The 24,551-nt window shown below is 38.8% G+C and overlaps 1 protein-coding gene and 1 long non-coding RNA gene across 2 annotated transcripts in view; one reads left to right on the top strand and one right to left on the bottom strand.

The window, feature by feature from the left end:
• Positions 1-2,196: 2,196 nt before the first annotated feature.
• The window catches only part of LOC141286592 (uncharacterized), a 45,815-nt gene continuing 23,460 nt past the window's right edge, over positions 2,197-24,551 (bottom strand). The window contains exons 3-4 of the long non-coding RNA XR_012339302.1: positions 3,596-3,690; positions 2,197-2,586 (exon numbers count right to left, since the gene is read on the bottom strand). This is a non-coding gene — a long non-coding RNA (uncharacterized lncRNA). The remainder of the gene's footprint in view (positions 2,587-3,595; positions 3,691-24,551) is intronic.
• On the top strand, positions 13,824-14,936 carry LOC141287563 (ladderlectin-like). The gene is made up of 5 exons (XM_073819725.1): positions 13,824-13,893; positions 14,077-14,171; positions 14,375-14,500; positions 14,618-14,729; positions 14,869-14,936. The coding sequence occupies exons 1-5, from the start codon at positions 13,833-13,835 to the stop codon at positions 14,934-14,936; spliced, it is 462 nt and encodes a 153-aa protein (XP_073675826.1). The 5' UTR covers positions 13,824-13,832.

Raw genomic sequence — 24,551 nt, 5'->3', positions numbered from 1 at the left:
ATATATTGTGTGCATGTGTCTGTGTGTTGATTTTAAAGTTTAACCCTTTCAATTCAGTAAACTTTAATTCCAAACTGGCTGAGGGTTACTGTGAATGCATGTGCCAACTGGGCACCGTTTTCCTAATTGATTCTTTGTTATGTAGCGCTTAAAAGCGATGTCTTATAACAGGAGTCACCTGCAAAGCAATATCCATTATCCACACACAAATTGAACAGATAGGTAACGATGACATTTAAGCAGAAGTGGTGGACGTAAAGCAAGCAATAATAACATTTTGTTATCATCATGAATTACATGTTCTTATCATCATCATCAGAATATAGGGAAAATGTTCCCTATATTGTGAACAGCTTTGGGATATCTTGAACGGTGTTGATGTGGTGATTTATGAAAGTAACAATAAAAAAGATGAAGAGTTATTTTCATATATCTTTAAATTGCATTATTCTTACTCATCAAAACTTTTTACATATAAAGAACAAGAAATTCCTAGGAAATACGTGTAGTTTCAAAATGTTATCATGCTCAGAGGCCCCAAAAACATTAAAAGTGTCATTTAAATTTGTCAGATTAAAGCTCTAATACCAGGGATGAACACTAGAGGCCCTCATAAGATAAGGAATCGTTTGACCTCTAATGCTATTTAGCTCATTGTCAGTGTATAAGAATGACAATAATCCATAGAATCAGTTGATATATACTGTACTGTCAGTGTACTTTTACATAATTATTTTGTATAGGTGCTTAAAGAGCATTAAAATCTTTTTTTTTATCTTTTAAGGAAAAATTATGTTTTAAATACATATATACACTCTCACTGGTAGAGCAAAAAATCTTATAAGTATGACACTATACTGCTCAGTTCACTTAATTAGAATGAGAAACAAATACAAAAAGGCCAAAAAAATCAACTAAGTTAATATGTATTTATTTTTAATATATTTGTTTATAATTATTTCACAGATGCTTATAGATTATTAAAATAATATTTAAAAATGCTTGTAGACCATAAAACATGGTAACTTTTTAAAATAGGGTCTCTTTTGTTAACAATGGTTAATGAACTAACAAACACGAACAAACAACGAACAATATATTTGTGCTCGATTTTCTTCAAACTTCATCAGAATAATGTAAAAGCCCTGATGCATCAAATGCTGTTGCCATGGCAAATAAATAAAAATAAAAAATACATTTAAATATTTGTTTCCTGTGATATTTAAGGCAGATAGCGTGCTTAGAATTTCATTTTCCATTTTCAATTTTCAATGATTTATTATGTATTTAAAGTGCAGCATCCTAACTCTTTGAAACTTTTTTCATACAAATAACTATTCATTCTGATCAAACACAGTTCATTTCATAATTATACAAAACTCCACGAATGAAAGAAAATAAAAAAAACACATCTGATCTCACTCTGCTCTGCACTCAATGTGTGTGTTTGTGTGGTAAGTGGTTGAGTGTAAGGAGGGGGGATGGGTGGTAAGAGAAAGAGTCAGAGAGGAGGAGAGACAGTTAGGGTTAGTCCAAAGGGTTACTGTGAATGCATGTGCCAACTGGGCACCGTTTTCCTGATGCTATCGGGATGGCGACTGCACAGACGGCGGTCATCGCTGCTTGCAGCTTTAATTTTTACTTGTCTTTCAACAAAGTTAACAATGTTGCAGAAGGTAGCTCTTTGATTGACAGCTTCCTGCAGTTGACAGACCTCTGATTTCTACAGTCAACATACTGAAGGGAGTATCCATCTCTGCAAATACTGAATGTTTTCCATTGGGTTACAACAGCTTCTTAAGAAACAAAGTATAATCTTGTAAACCTCTGAAATCTTCACTTTTTATGTTTGCCCATGAAAGACACTTTTCCATATTGTCCGTACTGGTCACCAAAATGCTTTTGAAGTAAAGCTTTGGCCCTCAAATATCCCATACAGAAATGTAATATATGTGCTTATATGAAATACCCCTATATTAAATACATGTTCTATATATGCCATATCAATATATGATTCCTATTAGAAAATGGAACAATTTCATATATTGACATATAAGTCTACTCCATACAAAAATATATGTTTATGTATGTATAATACATGTATTGCCATATATGGAATGTATATAATTATTAATATATGTGAGATATATGTATTTTTTATAACGTTATATACAAATTAGCCATATGCATGAAATATAAGGTTTCATACATTTAATATTTTAATATGTGATCTTTGATCTTTAAATACAGGTTGTAGACACATGTGAGACACTTCACGCTACAAAGTTGCAGTGCATTGCACATTTCACACCTTAAGCCTTAAATGTTAAATGGTACAGTAAGCTACACAAAGAAACATCTTTATTTAAACAGAATTTATTTAAATAGGGAAAAAAAAATGTTACTGACCTGCACAATCAAACAGAAAAAAAGAAACAATTACATGTATAACTGATCAAAACACTGAACAGGCATAAGAAACAGAACATCAAGGTCTACAGGTTTGTATTCCCACAGCTTGGTTAGTTTTTGGTTTATTGCTATCCCCAGTAAGCCCCGGGTGAAGAAATTTCTGGATTCCAGCATCTGTAAAAAAAAAAAAAAGAAAGAAAAAAGAAAAAGAAAAAAGGGCAAAAGTTAGACTTTTATAAGATAATTACAATACAATTTCTGAACCATGTACTTGATTTTAGTCAACATGATGATATATGAAAATATAAAACCTACTTAAGTCTTGCAATCCAACATTGTACCAAAGTTTATTTTTGCTTTTTAATTAGAACTGTGCCTATATCTTAAAGTGATAAACTACTTTAAGATCACAAATATACTGAGTATTAAACATAGTTGGTAAAGTTAAACATTATTTTAAAACTGCAGAATACTCATTATTTATGTAATAATTATAAGTTGTAGTTGTAAAATATTCCCAGATACCACAAGGACATGGAAGAACAACAGAGCACAGCCTGCATGCCCATTCAAATAATGTCTCTATATACATGAAGAACTAAACTATAACACAAACTCATAATCCTTTCACATTTTATTCTATGACATAAAACACACCAGTTAAACCCCACTTTTGATTTTTATTAAATTTTTTAAACTGTTATGTTTTTTAAAAAATATGGTTGCTAACATGCTGCTAAATGGGACTACAGGCCCTGTCGGAGGCTTTAAACGTCATCATGCCGAACAGTTTATCAATTTAAATAGTTATACTGTTTTAATAGTTTCTTGCACCACATTTACTGCCTTTGTCACAGTGAAAGTGAAACTTTAATAATCTATAGTGCTTAAAGCCACGTTAAAGATAAATGTTTACGGCCATATGAAGCTGTTAGAAAGCAGATAGATTGATGATTTTCTAGAAGAAATGATAAAATAATATTTTGTGTACCCGTCCTAACAAACTGATAACTGAAATGTGGTACTTCATTTACTAAAATAAGTTTAATCTTACCATATCCAAAAACTCGCTCACTCTACTGTTATTTAATAGATTAAATGCACTAGAATTGTATTAAATAGTACATGGAGACACATTTTTAACTAAAATATTTTGTTGATTTGATTTGTTTACATATTTAACCTTTTCTGTGTACGCTCCATCATTCACATCACTGCCATCCACATCTGCAGGTTCAGCCTCCATTTCTGTTTTCTGAGAATTTCGGGAATCATTACCTATTCATGGGACACAAACAAGAATAGCACAATTATCAGCAAAGATATGAACAAAATTTACTATGATAGATTAACCATATTTTTAAAACCCCATAAACACCTCCTTTAGTGTACTGTACCTTTATGCAATATCCACATACATGTTCTTATGCACCCACTCTAGGTATGTCACTGACATGTCATAACCAGGTACTGTAATTTACTATATGAATTTAAGGTGCTCTTATTTAAATAATTCCATTTTGTGCAGTTTTATAGTTTTAGTCTAGACCAGAGCCATAGAGAAAGAGAGTTGCGACACGCTTTGATCTCGCCGCCGCGCGGTCACGTGGTTCGTGGAGCGCCCAATAGTTCCAAACAACTCCGCGCTGTCAATGTGTTTGAATGGGTTTAAGTAGGATAGACAGCAGTTTTACTATATTTGCAGCAATTTCGAGTAATTATTAACACATAATGTGCATTGATTGTGTATTGATAACTTCTCTGAATACGCTTTACAATCGCATTTTATTCTGGGCAGTGATAAAGAGACATAATTAATATGTTCTCATACTTTTTGGCAGTCAAATGTGACCAAACACCTTAAGTGTAACTTTTATTCAATTAAATAATTGTAATATATAGTTCAGTTCTATTTAGTTAATATTTTGAGGAGGTTTTTTTTTTTGTACTAAATAATATGTGCAATAATGATCCTGAACATTTAAAAGATAACATTTTCTAATATAGTATTTATATTACAGTTAGTGTGATATTTAAGGTAAAATACATTTGAATGTGTATTTGGACATGATCAAACACTCTCTTTTTTATATGTTTTGATTTAACGATTTAATGTTAAATATGAAAAAAAGTAATTTATTCGTGTTATTTTATGATATTCAAATATACAACATAACTGAATATTATAAAAGGCAAGCAAAAATGGCATTTGACATAATAGAAAAGATGAAAATAGTGTTTAAAAAAACACAAGGCAACGAATTGCATTCAGTATACATTTTTTATCGTATTTCTTGAATGCAGTCTTTACTGAAACTCATTCAATCTCCCACAATGAGAGAAAGATTGCAGAAAGACTAAAAACGTAAAAATATGACAATTAGTATCTGGTTATGGTCGCTATTATGGTGTTTCTCACGTTATCTAACTGCATTTACAGTATAACTGTTTATTTTTTAACGATAAACATTAACTACAACACGCTTTATAAAATACCACTACTGGCCAATTTTCCGAGAGGTCAACTGATGCGTTAAAATGTAAAAAAATGCAGTAATTTCTTCAATTTACCGGCGACAGTGCTTGAGAAACGCTGAAATGAATGGGCTTCAATGGAGGAGCTATTGTATGGCGTTTAAAAAGAGTCAAAAGTCGCGCGCACGAAAACCACGAGCACGCGAATGAAGCAAGAGCGCAAAACAGACCCAAGAGAGGAAAATAACAATGCGAGAGCGCATCTGTGCACCCGCGAGCGCGCATTTGTACACCGCGAGTGCGCAGAACAGTATTTAGGAGCGGAAATGAATACTGGCGCAAGCCCCTGCTGCCTCGCGCGCACAACTGCACTGCACATGAGCGCTCGCGCGACTACTCAACACGCGCTCGCTCGCTCGAGTTGACTTACGACACTTTGAGGGCGGGGCAATGACTTTTGTCTTCTCACCTGTGATTGGTCATTTGTTTAATCAGTTTCACTCTTGTTTAAACATGTAGCAGGACTTTGGCTTTGTGTTTCCAGTGCAATATATTCAATATATGATATTGTATTGGACAATTTCGAAGCTACTTATTTTGTTTACTGCCTAATGCATGTCGATAAAATAATCAGTTAATAATAATAATAATAATAACAATAACAACAATAATAATAATAATAATAATAATAATAATAATAATAATAATAATAATAATAATAATATAATCCTCTGTTAATAATAATATAATACAGTATAAAGATTATTTAGGCAACTCAATTTTTATATTTTTAAATCAGTTATAAAATGAGCAAAATATGTACCAAGTCTACCAATGAGACTTTTAACATTATTCATTTAATATCTTAATTTTAGATTATAAAATGCATGTCATCTAGCCATAACTACAGTATATATTAATTGAGAGGTAAACATGCTAACCTATTGTTTACCTTATGCCAATGTCTCTGAAAAACACATGTAGGTTTACACTTAAATGTAGGTTTACCCTGCTACTTTTATATTAAATGGTGATATCATGCATTGTATGATCAATGTGCAAAATGATGTAATTGTCAATCTTCTAGAAAAGCAGATCAGTGTAAGTATAGGTAAGGATGAGAACAATCCTCACTGTCTCTTGTTGCAGGCCGGGAAAGGGCGCTTTGCAGCAGTGAGATGACCTTTCTTGCTGCCTCCTGCAATTCTTCCTAATAACAGTTTACAGATATGTATATAATCAGTCTTTCATAATTATGAGCTGACTACTTTACAGAAATCAAAAAGAAGCCAAGAACATGATGGAATTAATCACTTATAATCAAAATAGACGTATGTAGAATATTTTCATAATTAAATACATTTATTTTATATTACTGCTGTTGTCAAATAGGCTCTGCAAAGTAGGCAATTCCCAATTTATGGTATTAAGGACAATAATGCTTGCCATTGTGTTTTACCTCCTTTTTCTCCGACATCTTTGGGATTCTTTGACGAAAATGCTGTAAGGGGGGATCCTCCGGGAGCCGGCAGATTTTTATTTTTATTTTTTTTATTCAAATTGATGAAATATACAATCATCTTCAGGAGAACATTAACAGTGTAAAGAAGATAGAAGTAAGAAGAGGAGAAATAAAATACAGTAAGGGGGTATGTTGCTTAGAATACGAAAAAACATATATAATAATTAAAAATAATAATGTAAGAGCAATGAAGGAAAGCTATCTAAACCTAATCACAGTTAACAGAAATATTTTTTTCATATATTTCCAAAAACCTGACAGTTATTATTACTAGTCAAACAAAAAGATGTGAGCAGTGAGTCAATCTCAATCAGAAAATGTTGAAGAGTGGGAACTGAGCCCATACATTTTTGCTTATGTATGAAGAATTTGCCAAACAAAATAAAAAAGTTGAAAATATATTCTTTAGATTTGTTGGCAGGGTCAGAGTAATAACAAATAATATCTTTGGGGAGCCGGCAGATTGTAGTTGATTGGGTTTTACAAATGACCAATCACAGGTGGGAAGACAAAAGTCATTGCCCCGCCCTCAAAGTGTCAAAAGTTAACTCGAGCGAGCGAGCGCGTGTTGAGTAGTCGCGCGAGCGCTCATGTGCAGTTGTGCGCGCGAGGGAGCAGGGGCTTGCGCCAGTATTCATTTCCGCTCCTAAATACTGTTCTGCGCGCTCGCGGTGTACAAATGCGCGCTCGCGGGTACACAGATGCGCTCTCGCATTGTTATTTTCCTCTCGTGGGTCTGTTTTGCGCGCTTGCTTCATTCGCGTGCTCGTGGTTTTCGTGCGCGCGACTTTTGACTCTTTACCGTTTCTGCCCTGAAGTGCAGGGCTTTCACCCCAGTAGTTTGAAAAGTGCCGTCAATTGCCAGGTCGCTCTCTTTCTCTACTGGCACCTTTGTCTTTTTTTTTTTTTTTTGTCTTTTTTTGTTTGTACGTTGTGCTTTTGGTGAAAAATAAATGTAGTGAAGTTAAATACTTTCATTCAAGTAAAAGTACCACAATTGAATTATACTCAAGAAGGTATAGAAAATAGTTTTAAAATGTACATAACTCTTGTGCTACTTTCATGTCATACACTGGTCGATGTGCGTATCGCAACAAAAGGGTAACGCACCAGAGCTGTACAATGCGGCATATGTGTCGAACGTCTGTGCATTCAAATTTACCTCAGTAGAACGCATGCATGGATTTTGCAAGGTTTTGAGGCTGCTTACAAATCTGTTGTGAGGAATGATGCAAGATCATTTTTTATATAGGCTAGTATTAAGTCTGTTGATTAGCACTGCATTGCATAGTTTATTCATATAAAAATACAAGATATGACTTGTAGAACAGAGATAAACAATTTAGTCACAATCGTACAGAAATGTCTCCATGTTTCATCAGTTAAAACGTCTCTATTGGAGTTTTATTCAGCTACCCGAAAGGGTATACCTTTGTCCATATTAGGGATTTCCTGTATGAATGAAACATTATATTATTGTATCACATGTATATTAACACCTTATTTTGGGTAAAAATTTGAATAAAAATGCTTCTCTCTAGGGTTTTTCTCTCTCTCTTTTTTCTGAAAAAAGAAATGAAGATTTTTCTGTCAAAGATTTTTAATCATAAGTTATTTTGGAATAAATCTTTATACCTTTCCAAACATTTATAGTTAGGCCTCTTGCAGCTCATGCTGCAGTTTTCTGTAAAATAAATTGATAATCATTAACAATAATTATTGTTTTGTTTAATGTTTCTATTTAGTACAACAATAATCAGAATTAATCATATTGATAAAAACATCATTTTGTCCAAATTGTGCAGCCCTACAAACAGGCACAGGAAACTTCTTTATATTAAATAAAGTCTGAAAACCTTTCTTGTTACAGTTCAGATTTTATTTTTTTAATTAACTCAATATTGCCTCTCAGAATAGTCTCCTGAAATGAAGTCTTGTTACACATTAATGCTTTTTTAAAATTATTAGAAATTAAACCATTATAGAGAGTTTAAAGTGAAGTTATGGTAGAAATGGAATCCAAACAATGTCTTTCCGGAGCTAAAAAGATGTTTTGACTTTAAAGTCAAATTAATATAATGATTATGAGCATCATTTGCAATATTACTGGCCTCACTGCGTTACCAATAACTATTCAGCTACTCAAATAGAATGGCAATGACTCCTTTTTAACCCATGGCACAATGTTGGCAAGTTTTTTTAGTGCACCATAGCAATTGTAAGGAGACTGGTAGAAACCCAAGCACAAAAGTACATTCATATGAACTGTAAACCTTTCGCAATAGTCTAATTGTTATTGATCCAATCTTTGCATGCCTGCACTTTTTCACTTATTTAAACATTTCAGCTGTCTTAATTAGTTGACTTTACCAAAGAATATTATCTCCGTAATCAGTTATTGTCATAGACGACTGCTAGAATAAATAGAGTTTTGTTGGTCTTGCTGATTTACATGTTAAACCTCTTTTCTCAGATCTGTTTCCTCATATTGTACAGACCGCACCTCTTAACAGAGCTGGTTTTAGATTATTATATTTTATAGAAGGCCTATTATTTTTCAGGATTTATGCATAGGCTATATAATAGCTATATGGAATACAATATAATAATTCCCACACATCACAACTTTTTCAGTTTGGGATTAGTAAGATTTTTAATGTGTTTTAAAGAATTATCTTATGCTCATTAAGGCTGCATTTACTTGATTAAAAATACGGACTGTAACATGTAATATTGTAAAATAGTGTTACAGTTTAAACAAATTGTTTTCTATTTTAATATATTTTAAAGTATAATTTATTTCTGTGATCATCAGCCATTACTCCAGTCTTCAGTGTCACATGATCATTCAGAAATTATTCTGATATGATGATTTATTAATTGTATTAAACAATTGTGTTGGAAACAGTTGTGCTGCTTAATGCTTAATATTTTCTTGTATTTTGTTTTCTTTTTTCAGGATTCTTTAATGAATAAATAGTTTAAAAGAACATAATTTATTCAAAATAGAAATCTTTTCCAAGAATGTAAGTCTTTGCTATCATTTTTAATCAAATGAACACATCCGTTCTGAGTATTCGTTTAAAAAAAAAAAAGAATCCTGAAAAAAGTATCACAGGTTTTAACAAAACTGTAAGCAGCACAACTGTTTTCAACATTGATAATAAATCAGCATATTAGAATGATTTCTGAAGGATCATGTGGCACTGAAGACTAAAGTAATGTTGCTGAAAATTCAGCTTTGCATCACAGGAATCAATTACTTTTTAAAATATATTCACATAGAAAAAAAATATTTTGCATTGGAATTATTATATATTACTTTTTTTAAAATTGTTGATCAAATAAATGCAGTCTTGATGAGCATAAGAAACATAAAAAAAACATAACATTAAAAATCTTACTGATCCCAAACTTTTGAATGGTAGTGTATATAGGTAAACTTTTTTTAAAAGTTACAGTTTGGGTATGTCTAAAAACCTAACTTCAAAATCGCCTTAGACCGCTGCAAAAGTACTGAAATAGTGTTTACAAAGTGAACATACAAAGAAACTCAAACGCCCTTAACAAAAAAAAGGTTAAAACCGCATTGTAGGACGATTTTGACATTGAAGACATAAACGACATGGGTGTTTTTAGACATACCCTAACTGTATTTACCCGAATCACACAGACTTCGCTTGTGCTGCGCAGAGATGAGACAAGACGAGCATTTGAGGTTAAAAAGTACATAAATTGTCAATTTGTTTCTAAAATAACCGATCGTTTCACTAGATAAGACCTTTCCTCCTCGGCTGGGATCGTTTAGAGCAGGGTTCCTCAAATCTTACCCTGGAGGTCCAATGCGCTGCAGAGTTTAGCTCCAACCCTGATCAAACTCACCTACCTGTGATTCTCTAATGATCCTGAAGACCTTGATTAGCATTCTCAGGTGTGTTTGATTAGGGTTAGAGCTAAACTCTGCAGCGCATTAGACCTCCAGGGTAAGATTTGAGGATCCCTGGTTTAGAGCCTTTTCAAGCTGCATTTAAAGTGCATTTAAACTGCATTTTGGAAGTTCAAACTTCGGGGCGCCATCCATATCCATTATAAAGAGAGAAATCCTGAAATGTTTTCCTCAAAAAACAAAACAAAACATAATTTCTTTACGACTGAGGAAAGAAAGACATGAACATATTGGATGACAAGGGGGTGAGTACATTATCTGTGCATTGTTGTTATGAAAGTGAACTAATCCTTTAATGACTATCCCAAGGGAGTCGTACAACCTCAGAACTCATGCTGAGAGCCAAGAGCGTACAAAAAGGGCAACTGCTATAGTTACTGGATTTTGAAGAGCATGTCCACTTAAGCAGAGAGGACCCAGGCCTGTAAGGCCTGGACATCCAGATTATAAAATCTGGCAAATGGCATTTGGATAGCCTCTGCTTTATGACCGGAAGCCCTTTGGTATGGCCACCGAAGCATACAAACAGTTGTTCCGATTGTCTGAATGAAGCAGAACTTTCAATATCACTCCTCAATGGTTAGATTCTTGGACCCGCTCTGAAGTGCCAAGCCTGTTGCAGACAGAATATCTGCTCCTTGGTTCATTCTGCCTGGCACATGCATTGCTCTTAGAGAACGTAACTTGAGCTGAGCCCATTCCAAGAGGGAGCGCCTCGAGGAGAGACCACCCTGGCAGTTTATATAGGACACTACCGTCATGCTGTCCGAGCGGACTAAGACGCAGTTTCCCTTCAGGTTCAGCAGAAAGGTGTGAAGGCCCAAACATACTGCCAGCAATTTTCAGGCAATTAATGTGAAGGCGACCTTCTGTTTTCGACCAGTGGCCGAAACACGGTTTGTCATCGCACAGCACTCCCCAACCTGAGTTGGAAGCATCTGTCGAGACCACCTTCCTTCTGTAGAATCTAAAGAATTGCCTGTGGTGGGGGGCAATCTGGATGTGAACACAAGCATCTTTCAGATCCAGTGAACAGAACCAGTCCCCTGGGCATGCTTGCGAGAGGATCTGCTTCAATGTAATCATCCTAAATGGCTGTCTCATGAGGGCACAGTTCAGGCGTCTGAGATCGAGGATGGGTCTTAGACAGCCATCCTCCTTGGGGATGTAGTAGCAGTTGTAGAAGCCTGACTCACTCTGAATTGGGGGAACCATTTCTACAGCTCCTTTTACCAGCAAATTCCTCCCCTTCTTGCTCTGAACCGAGGTGGAGACCACGCCACTGAAACGTGGGGATCTTCGAGCGAATAGCGAATGAAGCATATAGCCTAGTTCTATTAACTCCAAGACCCAACTTGACACCCCGGGGATGGCCCCCAGACACGTCCAATCAGCTTCAGCGTGGGCATGGCCCAGGCGAGAGGTGCATCCAAATATGAAGTTGTCAGCGATATACAATCATAGGAGACAGTGTTCTGCTGCCATCTGCCCAGAAGGATTGAGCCGCTCAATAAAACGAGAGGTGCCGATCCTCACGTCAAAAAAAAAACCACACTGGCAGATCAATAGCTGCATAGAGTATGACGCACGTGGGGGCTTTGTCTGATAGTGAGTTCACCGTGTCTTCCTCCGAGGTAACTGGGAGGAGAGAAATGCCAACTTCTCTCACGACTCCCACGTGTGAAACTGACTACTTAAAAGACTACTTAAGCCTTATTTATACTCAACATAGCCAGAGAGGGATCCTGTTCAAACGCCCAGCCCAGTGAGGGCTCCTGTTCCCACGCCCCCCAGAGAAGGCTCCTGTTTCCTCGACCAGCCCAGAGAGGGTTTCTGTTTCCGAGTACAGCACAGAGAGGGGTCAGGGTTCCCTGTCCAGCCCAGAGAGGTTTCCAAATTCATCCAAGTGAGGGCTTCAGTTTACAAGTCTAACCCAGAAAGAGACTCTGTTCCCGAGTACAGCCCAGAGAGGGCTCCTGTTTTCTTGACCATTCCAGAAAGGGCTCCTGTTTCCAAATCCATCCAAATGAGGGCTTTAGTTTACAAGTCCAACCCAGAAAGAGACACTGTTCCCGAGTACAGCCCAGAGAGGCCTCCTGTTCCCCCATCCAGACCAGAGAAGGCTCCGGTTCCCACGTCCAGCCCTGAGAGGGCTTTTGTTTCCACATCCAGCCAAGTGAGGGCTTCAGTTTCCAATCCAACCCAGAGAGAGTCTCTGTTCCCGAGTTCAGCCCAGAGTGGGCTTCTGTTCCCAAGCCCAGCCCTGTGAAGGCTTCTGTTCCAGAGTCCAGCCTCGAGAGGGCTTGTGTCCCCGAGTCCAGCCTGGAGAAGGCTTCTGTTCCCAATGGCCAGGGTGGGCTTTTGTTCCAGAGTGCAGCCCTGAGCCCACCATCTGTGCAGTGGAATCACCGCAGGTCTGCCAGTCTCCATCGGCGTCGTGGCTGGAGGATCCAGGATCCGCCTCCAGCTTCAGACCAAGAGACTTGTCGACCCAGCAGCTCCACCTTGGTTCATGCTCTCCACCGTGGCCCGGCAGTCCACTGGCTCCGCCAGGCTCCCTCGTCACTCTGGCTTGGCCTGTTGTCGGCCATCCTTCGCCTCGAGACTCTACTCCACCGGCTTTGGGTCATCCCTCCGGCTCTGTCAGGCTCTTCCATCCCCTAGGATCCACCTTGGTCCTCTGTCGCTTCTGCTCCACCGCTGCCTTCCAGATCCACACCTCTGAATCGGTCGCTTGAATCATCTGTTCCACCTCGACCCTCAGGATCCTCCTCGTCACTCTGGCTTATAGGCTCTCCGTCTCCACCTCGGGCTTTGTTAAAACTGTATTTGTTGAGCTAATTTATAGCTAGTATGTTGATTTGTTTAAGGTGTAAAGACGTTAAATAGGATAGTATAGTATATTAGATTTGTTATTTTGCTGTAAAAACAGGTTTTATGACAGTGAACAGGGGAGCTCCAGTAAACATAAAACATCGTTGGTCACATGATAACGTCAACATGGAGGAAGACGTCCGGATCCTCAACGAGATTTGGTTGTAGAGTACATAATCTTTTAGCTCTCTTTAAGTAAGTACTTAAGTGTATTGTAGTTTATTAGAATGTCATTAGGCATTGAGTCTTGTGTTAGTTTAAATTTGTTTTACTATGTAGATACAAAAAGACAATTAGTTATCACCAATATTTGGATTTTATCATATGTGTACACAAGTCCACATGTCAAACAAACACATCCTGTATCATCCTTGTGACTTTTACATCCTTGACATCAAGTAAAGTATAAAAGCAGGGCTCTTTCTGGAACTTCACAAAATCTTCCTCTGAAGTTCTAAATACAACAATCTGAAAACCAAGGTGAGTTTTCGGCACAGAGATCTACTGAATAACTTTGTCTTTAAAATATATTGAGAATCCATGGTGTGCAATATATGAGTGCAGACCATTAACGCTTGCTGCTTATTAATTTTCAGATTCATCATGGCAATGCTGAGGAGTCTTCTGCTTTTTTTTACTGTGTTCTCTATTGGGAATGCAGAAGGTAAACAACATTTATTTATGTAAACCTTGATTATTCTATTTAAAAGCTTGTTCTGCCAAAGTTGTCTGCATTTTGTAGCTTTATGGAGAGGGATAGTAGGACAACATACAGTATTATATTAGTATTTACATGATAAGAGTAATAATCTGAATATTACACAACTATCCTTTATACTGAACACAGTTGATAAAGTTGAAAAATGCCCCTATGGATGGACAAATTTTGGAGTCCGATGCTTCAAGTACTTCTCCCAGACGGTTAATTGGGTCACAGCCGAGGTAAAGTGTTAGTTAGAACAAGGCGATTTGTATTATTTTTAAAGTTAAAATCCCTTTCTTCAAATAAATTTGACAGCAAACAAGCTGTCTTGAGCAAACAATTAATCAAATCAGATTTTGTTTGACTAAAATGTTGTTTAAAAAGTAATTTATACTTTTTGCTAAAAATACTATTTTGTATTGATACTTTTTTTTATCTCTAGAGAAACTGCCAAAAGGAGGATGCAAATCTTGCATCTGTGCGCAGTAAAGTGGAGAATGATTTTCTGATGAGTCTTTTACCTACTTCTTCCTCACTATGTTGGATTGGTGCTCATGATGGTGTACAAGTAAGTTAAGTTGTGTGGCCTGAAGAGACTTCTTCAAAGGTGAACTAAATGACCTTCTTTATGGAGTCTGTATCTGTACAGTAGTGCAGTTTTATAATAACTGTCTTTGCTTTTTAGGAAGGACAGTGGGTGTGGGGTGATGGAACTCCCTTTGCCTACACCAACTGGTGTGCTACGGAACCTAATGATCTTGGTTCAGCAGAGGACTGCGGAGAGATTAACTGGACCCGTAAGAATGCAGTGTAGTTTTTTTTAATGTCAAATATTTACCATCCTATAACTTCACATTAAAGAGTAACATAAATTGGCTCATTTTCTAACACTACTACAATGATTTGAATAACTAATTTTATATTTCCACCCTACAGCTAACCGTTGCTGGAATGATAGAGACTGCTCAAGCTTAATTGGCTATGTTTGTGCTAAAGACCTGTGAGATCATATGCAGTCATCCTGCTCCACAGTTACTTTAATTGTACTACATTTATATTCTTCCAGCCTTATCTTTACAAGATGTTCTGAACTTTAATCTCTTCTCTCTGACACAATTCTCCAAATCAATAAAAGCATTAAAGAAAACCTTGTGTGTTGTGGTTTATTAGAATGGCATTAGGCATTGAGTCTTGTGTTTGTTTGTATTTGTATTTGTTGATACAAAAAGACAAATTAGTATTTTGCAAATCTGATACAATTCTCAGGCATAGATAAAAGAAGAAAAGTTTGGCTCATATCAAAACATATTAAAATATACTTAATACACTTACTACAATACAAATTACTATGTGAGTGTTGATTCATTTGCAATTAATTACTGATCATCAGCCTTTATCCACAATGACAATACTCTTCACACAATGAACACTGTTTGGGGGAGTGCGAGGCACAAACTAACGCGGGATTAGTTGTAACATGCGTGGTTTGAAGTATTTCCACACATGCTAGCATAACCAAATTTAAGGTATTTACTAGTTGCCATAGCAACTCTATGCAGAGAAAAAAGAGCGCCAAAATTCAATATATTTAATTTATTTTACCATAGTAAAAGTACATTTCTGTCTGAAGTAAACTTTTCATTTCAGTTTATAGTATTCATTTAAAATTAGACAAATCTGCTATTATTTTAATCTCCAATTTGTTATCTATCAGTTTAGAGAGTTTATTAAATCAAACATCAGAAGCAGGGCCACTGCTGGCCTAATGGGTGCCCTAAGCAGAAATTTACTTTTGTGCCCCCTCCCCCAAATATTACGGAAGTAAAAATAAAATAATCAAAAAAAACACCTACTATAGGGGCCAAAATAGAACTTTATTCAAATAAAAGTAAATACATAAATAAATTATATAATTTGTAAAATACAATTGTAGCTCCACAGCAAAAAATCCAAACTAAAATTACACTTTAAATAAAACATATAAAAATGTGAAATCTTAATTAAATAAACAATAATAAACTGAAATAAAATCAACACTGTCATCTGCTGGAGCTTTCCAAAGTTCAAAATTTACAAAGACACACTTCTGCTTTTTCTTGAGGCATAGTCGTAAATGACTTTGTCTGATTGATTTAATAGTCTCAGAATCATACAAAAGGAAATTAAGCAGTTTTACTATGATAAAACCATCTGCCTTTTTATCTATCTTTCTATCATATCCATGCTTGGAAATTGTGCTTTATAGAATATATAATATTTGTATTTGTCTGTATTTTTTAAATATATTTTTATTCTGTGTTTTTACCTGTTTGCACCAAGGGTGTGAGAGAAACGAAACTTCAAAACTCTTGTATGCACTGTACATGTGTCAGTTTTGACAATAAAGCAGACAAGGGTTATGATGTCCACATATTTTTGTTGAGGAAATGATAGGAAAGATTATGTGGATATTTTAATTAAATATTTGGTCAATATAATGTAACAATTTACCAGGCCTTTGGTGCCCTTTTCAGGCATTTCTATTAAAATTGTAATGTAAACTGTTAATTTTGTATTAGATTATGTATTTTAACACTGTTATTTAATGACACCATATGGTCATTATTAATCATTAGGTAATCATAATTGCCTCTGTGTTTTAATATAATGCATTTTAAGTCATTTTGTTTACTTAGATCTGTTTGTATTCATATTAAGAAAGATGCGTCAATCGTGAAATTATTACCGACATTAAAACACATTATTAACGTCGACAAGATAAAATAAAGTTTCACAGGATTATGAACGTACCTGAAAGTGATGCACGGGCTTCATCTTTGTTTTGTTTTTTTCTTTCGTTTCTCGGCGCCGGACTGTTGATGTCTCTTTCCAGGACCAGGCATATTGTTAATCAATTATTATCATCAATTTTTGGCCAAATAGGCAGCCGTAAACAGAGGTGAGGGCACGTCATCACGTGTGCTTATACTAGCCCTACTCTGCGTTCACCGTAAAATGCAATATATAGGCCTACGTTTATATTTTTTATTTGTATATGTATATTATTAACATTAACTTATCATTATAATATATAAAAACGATTTTTGGCGCAGCTGGGATGGTGCCCCCCTGGGAGTTCTGGGAGTTGCTCTGCGTATAGGGAGCAGCGGTACTGAGCAGAAGACACTAACCTGCTTTAAACTCCAGTCGCGAAGATGGGATTTCAAGAAATGTAAAGCATTTTGGCTGGTTTATGTGTTGTGTTCTATGAGAGCTGTGTGTGGAGGGAAGGGAGTGTTTTTCTGAATGTCTAAATGTGTTTCATCTATTTGTCCACATTGTTTTGAACTATACTGTACAGCTGTGTGTTGCGATCAGGGCCGCTCAAAGCATTGTTGCAATGTGTTCACTGACACTCCAAAATTAGATGATTTTTTTTTTTAAAACGTCATTAATTTGAAAAAGTTAGCACATGTATTTTATTGACAAAATATTTTAGTCTGTTGTGTATATATTTTTAATTCGATCAGATAACATTTTAAGCTGTCATATGGTCGTGTTATAACGTGCCCCTCAGATGTTACAATGTTCCCCACCTACTGGGCATGTTGTATGTTGTCACGTTTCACTTCCTTTTTTTTTTGAGGTAAATAACGAAAAATGGATACACTGTAAATATGAAACAAAGCGATATATTTGCATTAATTTATTGCACATATTTTCATAATGCAGACACTGTCAAAGTCCCAAATAAATAAAATTAATTAATTATATATGTCACGTCCACACACACACACAGAGAAGGTATGTATATTTGTTGATGTTTAATGTAAAATAGAGCAAGCTTCAAGCAGAAGTAACAACAGGTAAGTATGGACTGCGGAGACTGATCTTCAATCACAATCCAACAGGTAAATACCAGTTCGTCAGCAATCACTAATATGAGTGAAAGTCACTTCCCTTAGAATTGTGTGTGCGTTGTGTCCATAGGTACACACGAGGGTTCCAATGATGAGTACAGGAAGATCAGCACAAGGAGGAGAAGATTCATAGAAGAGTGTCCATGCAACTTCGATTCCAGCCGGTGAGTGAATGAGGTGAGTATTTAAAGGGAGTGGGTGACTGCTGATGCAGGTGAAGGTAATTAGAAGTCTGGTGATTGTTCACGTGTGTGGTGCGTTGGTGATTGGTTGGGTGGTGATAGCTCGTGGTGACTGGGGCTGAAAGAACGAGCAGACGGTGTGACACTACCCCCCCCCCCCCCCGCCACGGGTGACTCCAGGCACCCGAGAACGGCGACGGGGACGACCTCGACCTCTGGGAGCTGGGCGTCCGGGATGAAGATGGTGGAACTCCTCGAGGAGAGCAGGATCCAAGATGTCATCGCGAGGTACCCATGATCTCTCCTCTGGTCCGAACCCCTCCCAGTCTACGAGGTACTGGAGTTGGCCGTTCCGCCGCCGGGAGTCAAGGATCTCGTGGACCTGGTAGATGTTGTCTCCGAGGACTTCCGGGTGGTCTGGAGGGAGGGGCGGCTCCAGTTCTGTGGAAGAAGGGGAGACTGGGTCAATGTGACGTTTGAGTAAGGAGACGTGGAAGGTGGGGGAGATCCGGTAACGTGGAGGTAAGTTCAGACGGTAAGTGACAGGATTGATTTGTGAATGGACGGTGAAAGGCCCTATGTAGCGGGGACTCAGCTTTTTGCAGGGCAGACGGAGGCGGATGTCCCGAGTGGAGAGCCATACCTGGTCTCCCGGGAGGTAAAGGGGATTGGGTAACCTGCGGCGATTGGCGGCTTCCGTGTGCCTCCGTACTGCCCGTTGCAGATGGATGTGAGCTGAGTCCCACACCCTCTCGCTCTCCTGGAACCAGTGATCCACCGCGGGCACCTCTGAGGTTTCTACAGTCCATGGGAACAAAGATGGTTGGTATCCTAGAACACATTGAAATGGGGTTAAACCAGTAGATGTCTGACGGAGGGAATTTTGCGCATACTCAGCCCACGGTAGATACTGGCTCCAGGTGTCCTGATGTTGAGAGCAGTACGTCCGAAGGTAACGGGAGATCTCCTGTATCTTCCGCTCTGTCTGCCCATTCGTTTGAGGGTGATATCCGGATGATAGGCTGACTGTAGTTCCCAGCAGGTGGAAGAAGGCCCGCCAGACCCTGGAGATGAACTGAGGCCCTCTGTCGGATACGACGTCTTCAGGGAGCCCGTAGTTCCGGAACGCGTTATGAAACAGCGCCTCGGCAGTTTCCAGAGCTGTGGGAAGACCTTTGAGAGGAATTAGTTTACAGGCCTTGGAAAAACGATCTACAACCACCAGGATTGTGGTGTAACCTTGAGATGGAGGCAAATCCGTGGCAAAGTCAACTCCCAAATGCGTCCAGGGTCGGCGGGGAATGGGCAAGGGTTGAAGTTTACCTTCAGGTAGATGGCGAGGTGTGGTAGTGACGGCGCAGACCGAGCACCCTCGGACGTACCGAACAACGTCCCTGGTCATGTTAGGCCACCAGTACTTCTGTTGGAGGAGCGAGAGGGTTCGCCTACTGCCAGGGTGTCCTGAGCCAGGGGAAGTGTGCGTACTATCCAGGAGAGGCAACCGATGACTACTAGGGACATAGGTACGACCCGGGGGAAGTCCAGGTGGAACAGGTTCCTCGAGGGTGGCCGCCTCAATTTCTTGGTCCATGCGCCACAGGATGGGTGCTAGAAACACAGAAGGGGATAAAACAGGGTCAGGAGTGTCAGTGGCAGGTTCAGGTGAATACATACGGGATAGAGCATCAGCTTTGGTGTTCTTGTGACCGGGTTGGTAGGTGATTTGAAAGTTGAACCGGGCAAAGAACAGCGACCAGCGTGCTTGACGAGCATTGAGTCTCTTGGCTTGTTGGAGGTACTGGAGATTTTTGTGATCGGTTACAACGGTGAAGGGAAATTGGGCTCCCTCTAACCAGTGCCGCCACTTCTCAAGGGCCAGCTTGATAGCCAGTAATTCGCGATCACCTATGCCATAGTTCCGCTCGGCTGGGGTGAGCTTTTTGGAGTAGTACGCACACGGATGGAGAGATCGGGGTTCACCAGACCACTGGGACAGGATGGCTCCTACACCTACGTCTGCCGCATCCACTTCCACTATGAAAGGTCGTGTGGGATCAGGATGTTTGAGGATAGGAGCTGAGGTAAACATGAGCTTGAGGCAGTCGAAGGCTTGCTGAGCTTCTGATGTCCAATGTAGCACCTGTCGTCCTCCTTTCAGGAGAGAAGTGAGCGTTGCTGAGATGAGACTGTAGTCTTTTATGAAGCGTCGGTAAAAGTTGGCGAAGCCAAGGAAGCGTTGGAGTTCCTTCACAGTCTTGGGTTCCGCCCATGTTGCCACAGCATCCACTTTACCGGGCTCCATTCGGACTCCCTCCGCAGAGACCACGTATCCGAGGAAGGAGACGGAAGACTGATGGAATTCACATTTCTCGGCTTTCAAGTAGAGTTGATACTCACGGAGACGTTGGAGAACTTGGCGGACATGGTTTTGGTGCTCTTCCAGGTTGCGAGAATAGATCAAAATGTCATCAATGTAGATAATGGTGAAACGGTGGAGGTAGTCACGGAAGATTTCATTCATGAAATTTTGAAATATGGACGGACTGTTCGCCAGGCCATAGGGCATCACCTGATATTCATAGTGGCCAGTAGGGGTGATGAAGGCAGTCTTCCACTAGTCCCCTTCTCGGATACGGATCAAGTTGTAAGCACTGCGGAGGTCGAGCTTGGTGAAGATACGGGCTTCCCGCAGCTCCTCTAAGGCAGCTGGAACTAGTGGAAGTGGGTAGGCAAACTTGACCGTAGCGTCATTCAACACTCTATAATCTATGCAGGGCCGGAGTCCACCATCCTTCTTGGATACAAAAAAGAAGCTAGATGCTGCAGGAGACGTGGAAGGTCTGATAAACCCCTGTTGGAGAGCCTCCTTGATGTAATTTTCCATGGTCTCATGCTCAGGACGCGAAAGAGGGTAGATCTTTCCATGGGGTAACTTGGCATCTGGCAGTAGGTCGATACTACAATCCCAGGGCCGGTGTGGAGGTAGCTGGGTGGCTCGTTCCTTGCTGAATACGTCCGAGAATGTTTGATAAATGGAAGGAATAGTGATGGAGGTGTGTGTGGCGGGACTCTCAACGGTTGTGGCGTGAAGAGGAATGGAGCGGTGTGAAGATTTCTTGACGGATGATGGAGAACGGTAGCCATGGTCTTTGCATCCTGCGCTCCACCCTAGGATGTTTCCCGTGCTCCAATCAATGCGGGGTTGGTGCTTTGCGAGCCAGGGTCGACCCAGGATGACATCGACGTTGGCTCGAGGGAGTACTAGGAGGGTGAGGGTTTCACGGTGGTCATGTTGAGAGATGAGCGTTAATTCGTGTGTCCGTTGAGAGATCTTGCCATCGCCCAATGGTGAGTTCTGGATGGTGGTTATTTGATACCTGATCTCATTGCGAACGATGGGAATCTGATGCCTTACGACGTAGTGAGATGAGATGAAGTTGCCGGCCGCTCCAGAGTCCACCAGCACATGTATGGGGAGAGTACGAGAGTTTACTATCAGGGAGGCGTTGGTATATGGTAAGTGAGAGATGGTAGGGGTAATAGACACTGTACTCACCATTGGACGAGGCGGACGAACTGGGCAGACGTTGTTGAGGTGCGATGCTTCTCCACAATACAAGCACAGCCGGTTACCGATCCGTCGCCTCTGCTCCGCAGGGTCCAGGCGGTAAGTATCAATGATCATGGGTTCCCCGATATCCTGTTGGGGCGAAGACGCTCTGGAAGGAGGGTTATGAGCGACTAAAACCGTTGAGGGACAAGCAGAAAGATGTTGGGAGATGTTGATAGCTTTCTTAATGAAGTTTTCCAAAGGAACGTTATCGTCATAGGTAACCATGTGCTTGCGAATTTGGAGTTTGAGTCCCTTTCGATACGCAGCCAAGAGGGCGATCTGGTTCCAACCACTGTTGGCGGCTAGTGATCGAAAACGTAGAGTGTATTCGTGAATGCTTGATGTACCTTGACGAAGCGTGATGAGTTCATCGTGCACAGTGAGGGGAGAGAGAGCTACTCCAAACACCTCCTTGAAATGAGCGACGAACGCGCTGTGGGTGACTAATACTGGGCTTCTAGCACTCCAGAGCGCCTCCGCCCATTGGAGTGCTGGTCCCGTGAGGAGGGAAATCATAAAGGAGATCTTGGAGATTTCATTAGGGAAATTATGAGCATTGGATTCAATATATAGAGAAGTTTGAAGAATAAAACCATTACAGCTGCCCGGGTCACCGGCATAGTTCATTGGGCGAGCGAGGGGAGGAGTAACGAACGTCGGAACGTTCGTTCTGGCAGCGGCGGAGACGGACGGTAATGACTGACGGAGATCGCTCACCATCTCCGCGAAAGGATCCTGAATACTGCATTAGCCTCCATGAGGAAACGGGATCAGAGTTCCTTGGGGCTGGAATCCTGTCACGTCCACACACACACACACACACACACACACACACACACACACACACACACAGAGAAGGTAGGTATATTTGGTGATGTTTAATGTAAAATAGAGCAAGCTTCAAGCAGAAGTAACAACAGGTAAGTATGGACTGCGGAGACTGATCTTCAATCACAATCCAACAGGTAAATACCAGTTCGTCAGCAATCACTAATATGAGTGAAAGTCACTTCCCTTAGAATTGTGTGTGCGTTGTGTCCATAGGTACACACGAGGGTTCCAATGATGAGTACAGGAAGATCAGCACAAGGAGGAGAAGATTCATAGAAGAGTGTCCATGCAACTTCGATTCCAGCCGGTGAGTGAATGAGGTGAGTATTTAAAGGGAGTGGGTGACTGCTGATGCAGGTGAAGGTAATTAGAAGTCTGGTGATTGTTCACGTGTGTGGTGCGTTGGTGATTGGTTGGGTGGTGATAGCTCGTGGTGACTGGGGCTGAAGGAACGAGCAGACGGTGTGACACTATATATATATAACCACCACAGCCATCTTTTTTCCCTAAATGCACAAATGCAACTTTTATTCTTTTTCATGTTGGATTTTAACATTCTTCCAGTACTTCCATCTCCTCTTCATCTGAGCCTTCTTGCTGTTGGCTGAGTAGGCGTCAAATGTTCATTTCATTAATCTAATTAAGAAATGTAACTGTTTGGATTAGAGAACATTTAATTATGTGAAAAGAGCATTAGACTATGTGGAAAAAGCTGCTGCAAAATGAAATAGACACATATATTATTAGTAAAGTCATGTAGCCTACACCCATCAACCCTTTATGCTTAAAGCTTTACCTAGTTGAATTATGTTTTTATACTTCATGTTTAGCTGTTTCATTCTTCTTATTTTTTTATTTTATTTTATTTTTTTGCCATCTCAGGGTAAGTCAATTCAGAGTTCAAGTTTAAACTCATAGTTGGTTGAACCTCCTTATTAAAACAGGCCCCTGTTGTCATGGTTGTGTGGTACAAACATAAACACACAACAAAGATGATGAAGAGTCACAGTCTTTAAAACCCAAAAATCCAAATGCAACCTTCACAATGAAGAAACTAAGAAATAGCACTGACCAGGCAGGAGCAACTGCACAGAAACAAAGAGAACTTAAATAATAGTGAAAACAAAGTGAACACAGCTGAACTAAATAATGAATCAGAGGGCACTGAAGCAAGTAAACTTCAGAAAACCAGCTGACCCTGATGGTATTTCTGGCTGCTTTCTATCCTGCGTTTCTTATGCTCATTAAGGCTGCATTTATTTTATCAAAAATATTGTAAAATATTATTTCAATTTAAAATAACTGTTTTCTATATGAATATATTTTAAAATGTAATTTTTTTTTCCTGTGATAAAAAGCTGAATTTTTAGCATCATTATTAGAGTCTTAAGTGTCACATGATCCTTCCATTCTAATGTGCTGATTTATTATCAATGTTAAAAACAGTTCTGCTGCTCAATATATTGTTGGAAATTGTTTTTTTTTTTGTTTTTTTTTTTGTTTTCAGGATTCTTTAACAAATAAAAAGTTGAAAGGAACAGCGTTTATTTAATATATATATAGTTTTTTAACAATATAACATCTAAAAGTTTGGGGTCTGTACATTTTTATTGTTTTGAAAGAAATTAATACATTTATTTACCAAGGATGTGTTAAATTGATAAAAAGTGATAGCAAAGACTTGTATTGTTAAAAATGATATATATATATATATTTAATAAATGCTGTTTTTTAACCTTTTATTTCATTAAGAATGCTGAAAAAAAGAATCACAGGTTCCATATATATATATATATATATATATATATATATATATATATATATATATATATATATATACAGTTGCAATCAAAATTATTCAACCTACCAGAGACTGCAGTAGTTTACAAATACAAGCTTTTCTGAAGATCCAGGAATTAAAAAAAAAATGCATCTATAACCAATTACTGGCGTATTAAAAGTGATAATGTCAACATATAGTTCTGCAAGAATGTTTTATAGAGTGATCTGACCAAACTGGAACTTTTTGGACCTATGGATCAGTGGTATGTCTGGTGCAAAAAAGGCAGAGCTTATGAGCAGAAGAACACCATC

The sequence above is a fragment of the Garra rufa genome, chromosome 15 (genome assembly GCF_049309525.1).
Source record: "Garra rufa chromosome 15, GarRuf1.0, whole genome shotgun sequence".
NCBI lineage: Eukaryota > Metazoa > Chordata > Actinopteri > Cypriniformes > Cyprinidae > Garra > Garra rufa.
The sequence above is the reverse complement of the archived record's forward strand: the minus strand, read 5'-3'. Positions and strand labels throughout refer to the sequence as shown.

What these genes read in the sequence shown, in the direction of transcription:
- LOC141287563 (XM_073819725.1), top strand. Translation starts at nt 13,833, where the DNA reads ATGGCAATGCTGAGGAGTCTTCTGCTTTTTTTTACTGTGTTCTCTATT. An exon ending in CTCTATTGGGAATGCAGAAG is followed by an intron (nt 13,894 to 14,076) that starts GTAAACAACATT and finishes TACTGAACACAG; the next exon opens with TTGATAAAGTTGAAAAATGC. An exon ending in CGGAGAGATTAACTGGACCC is followed by an intron (nt 14,730 to 14,868) that starts GTAAGAATGCAG and finishes TCCACCCTACAG; the next exon opens with CTAACCGTTGCTGGAATGAT.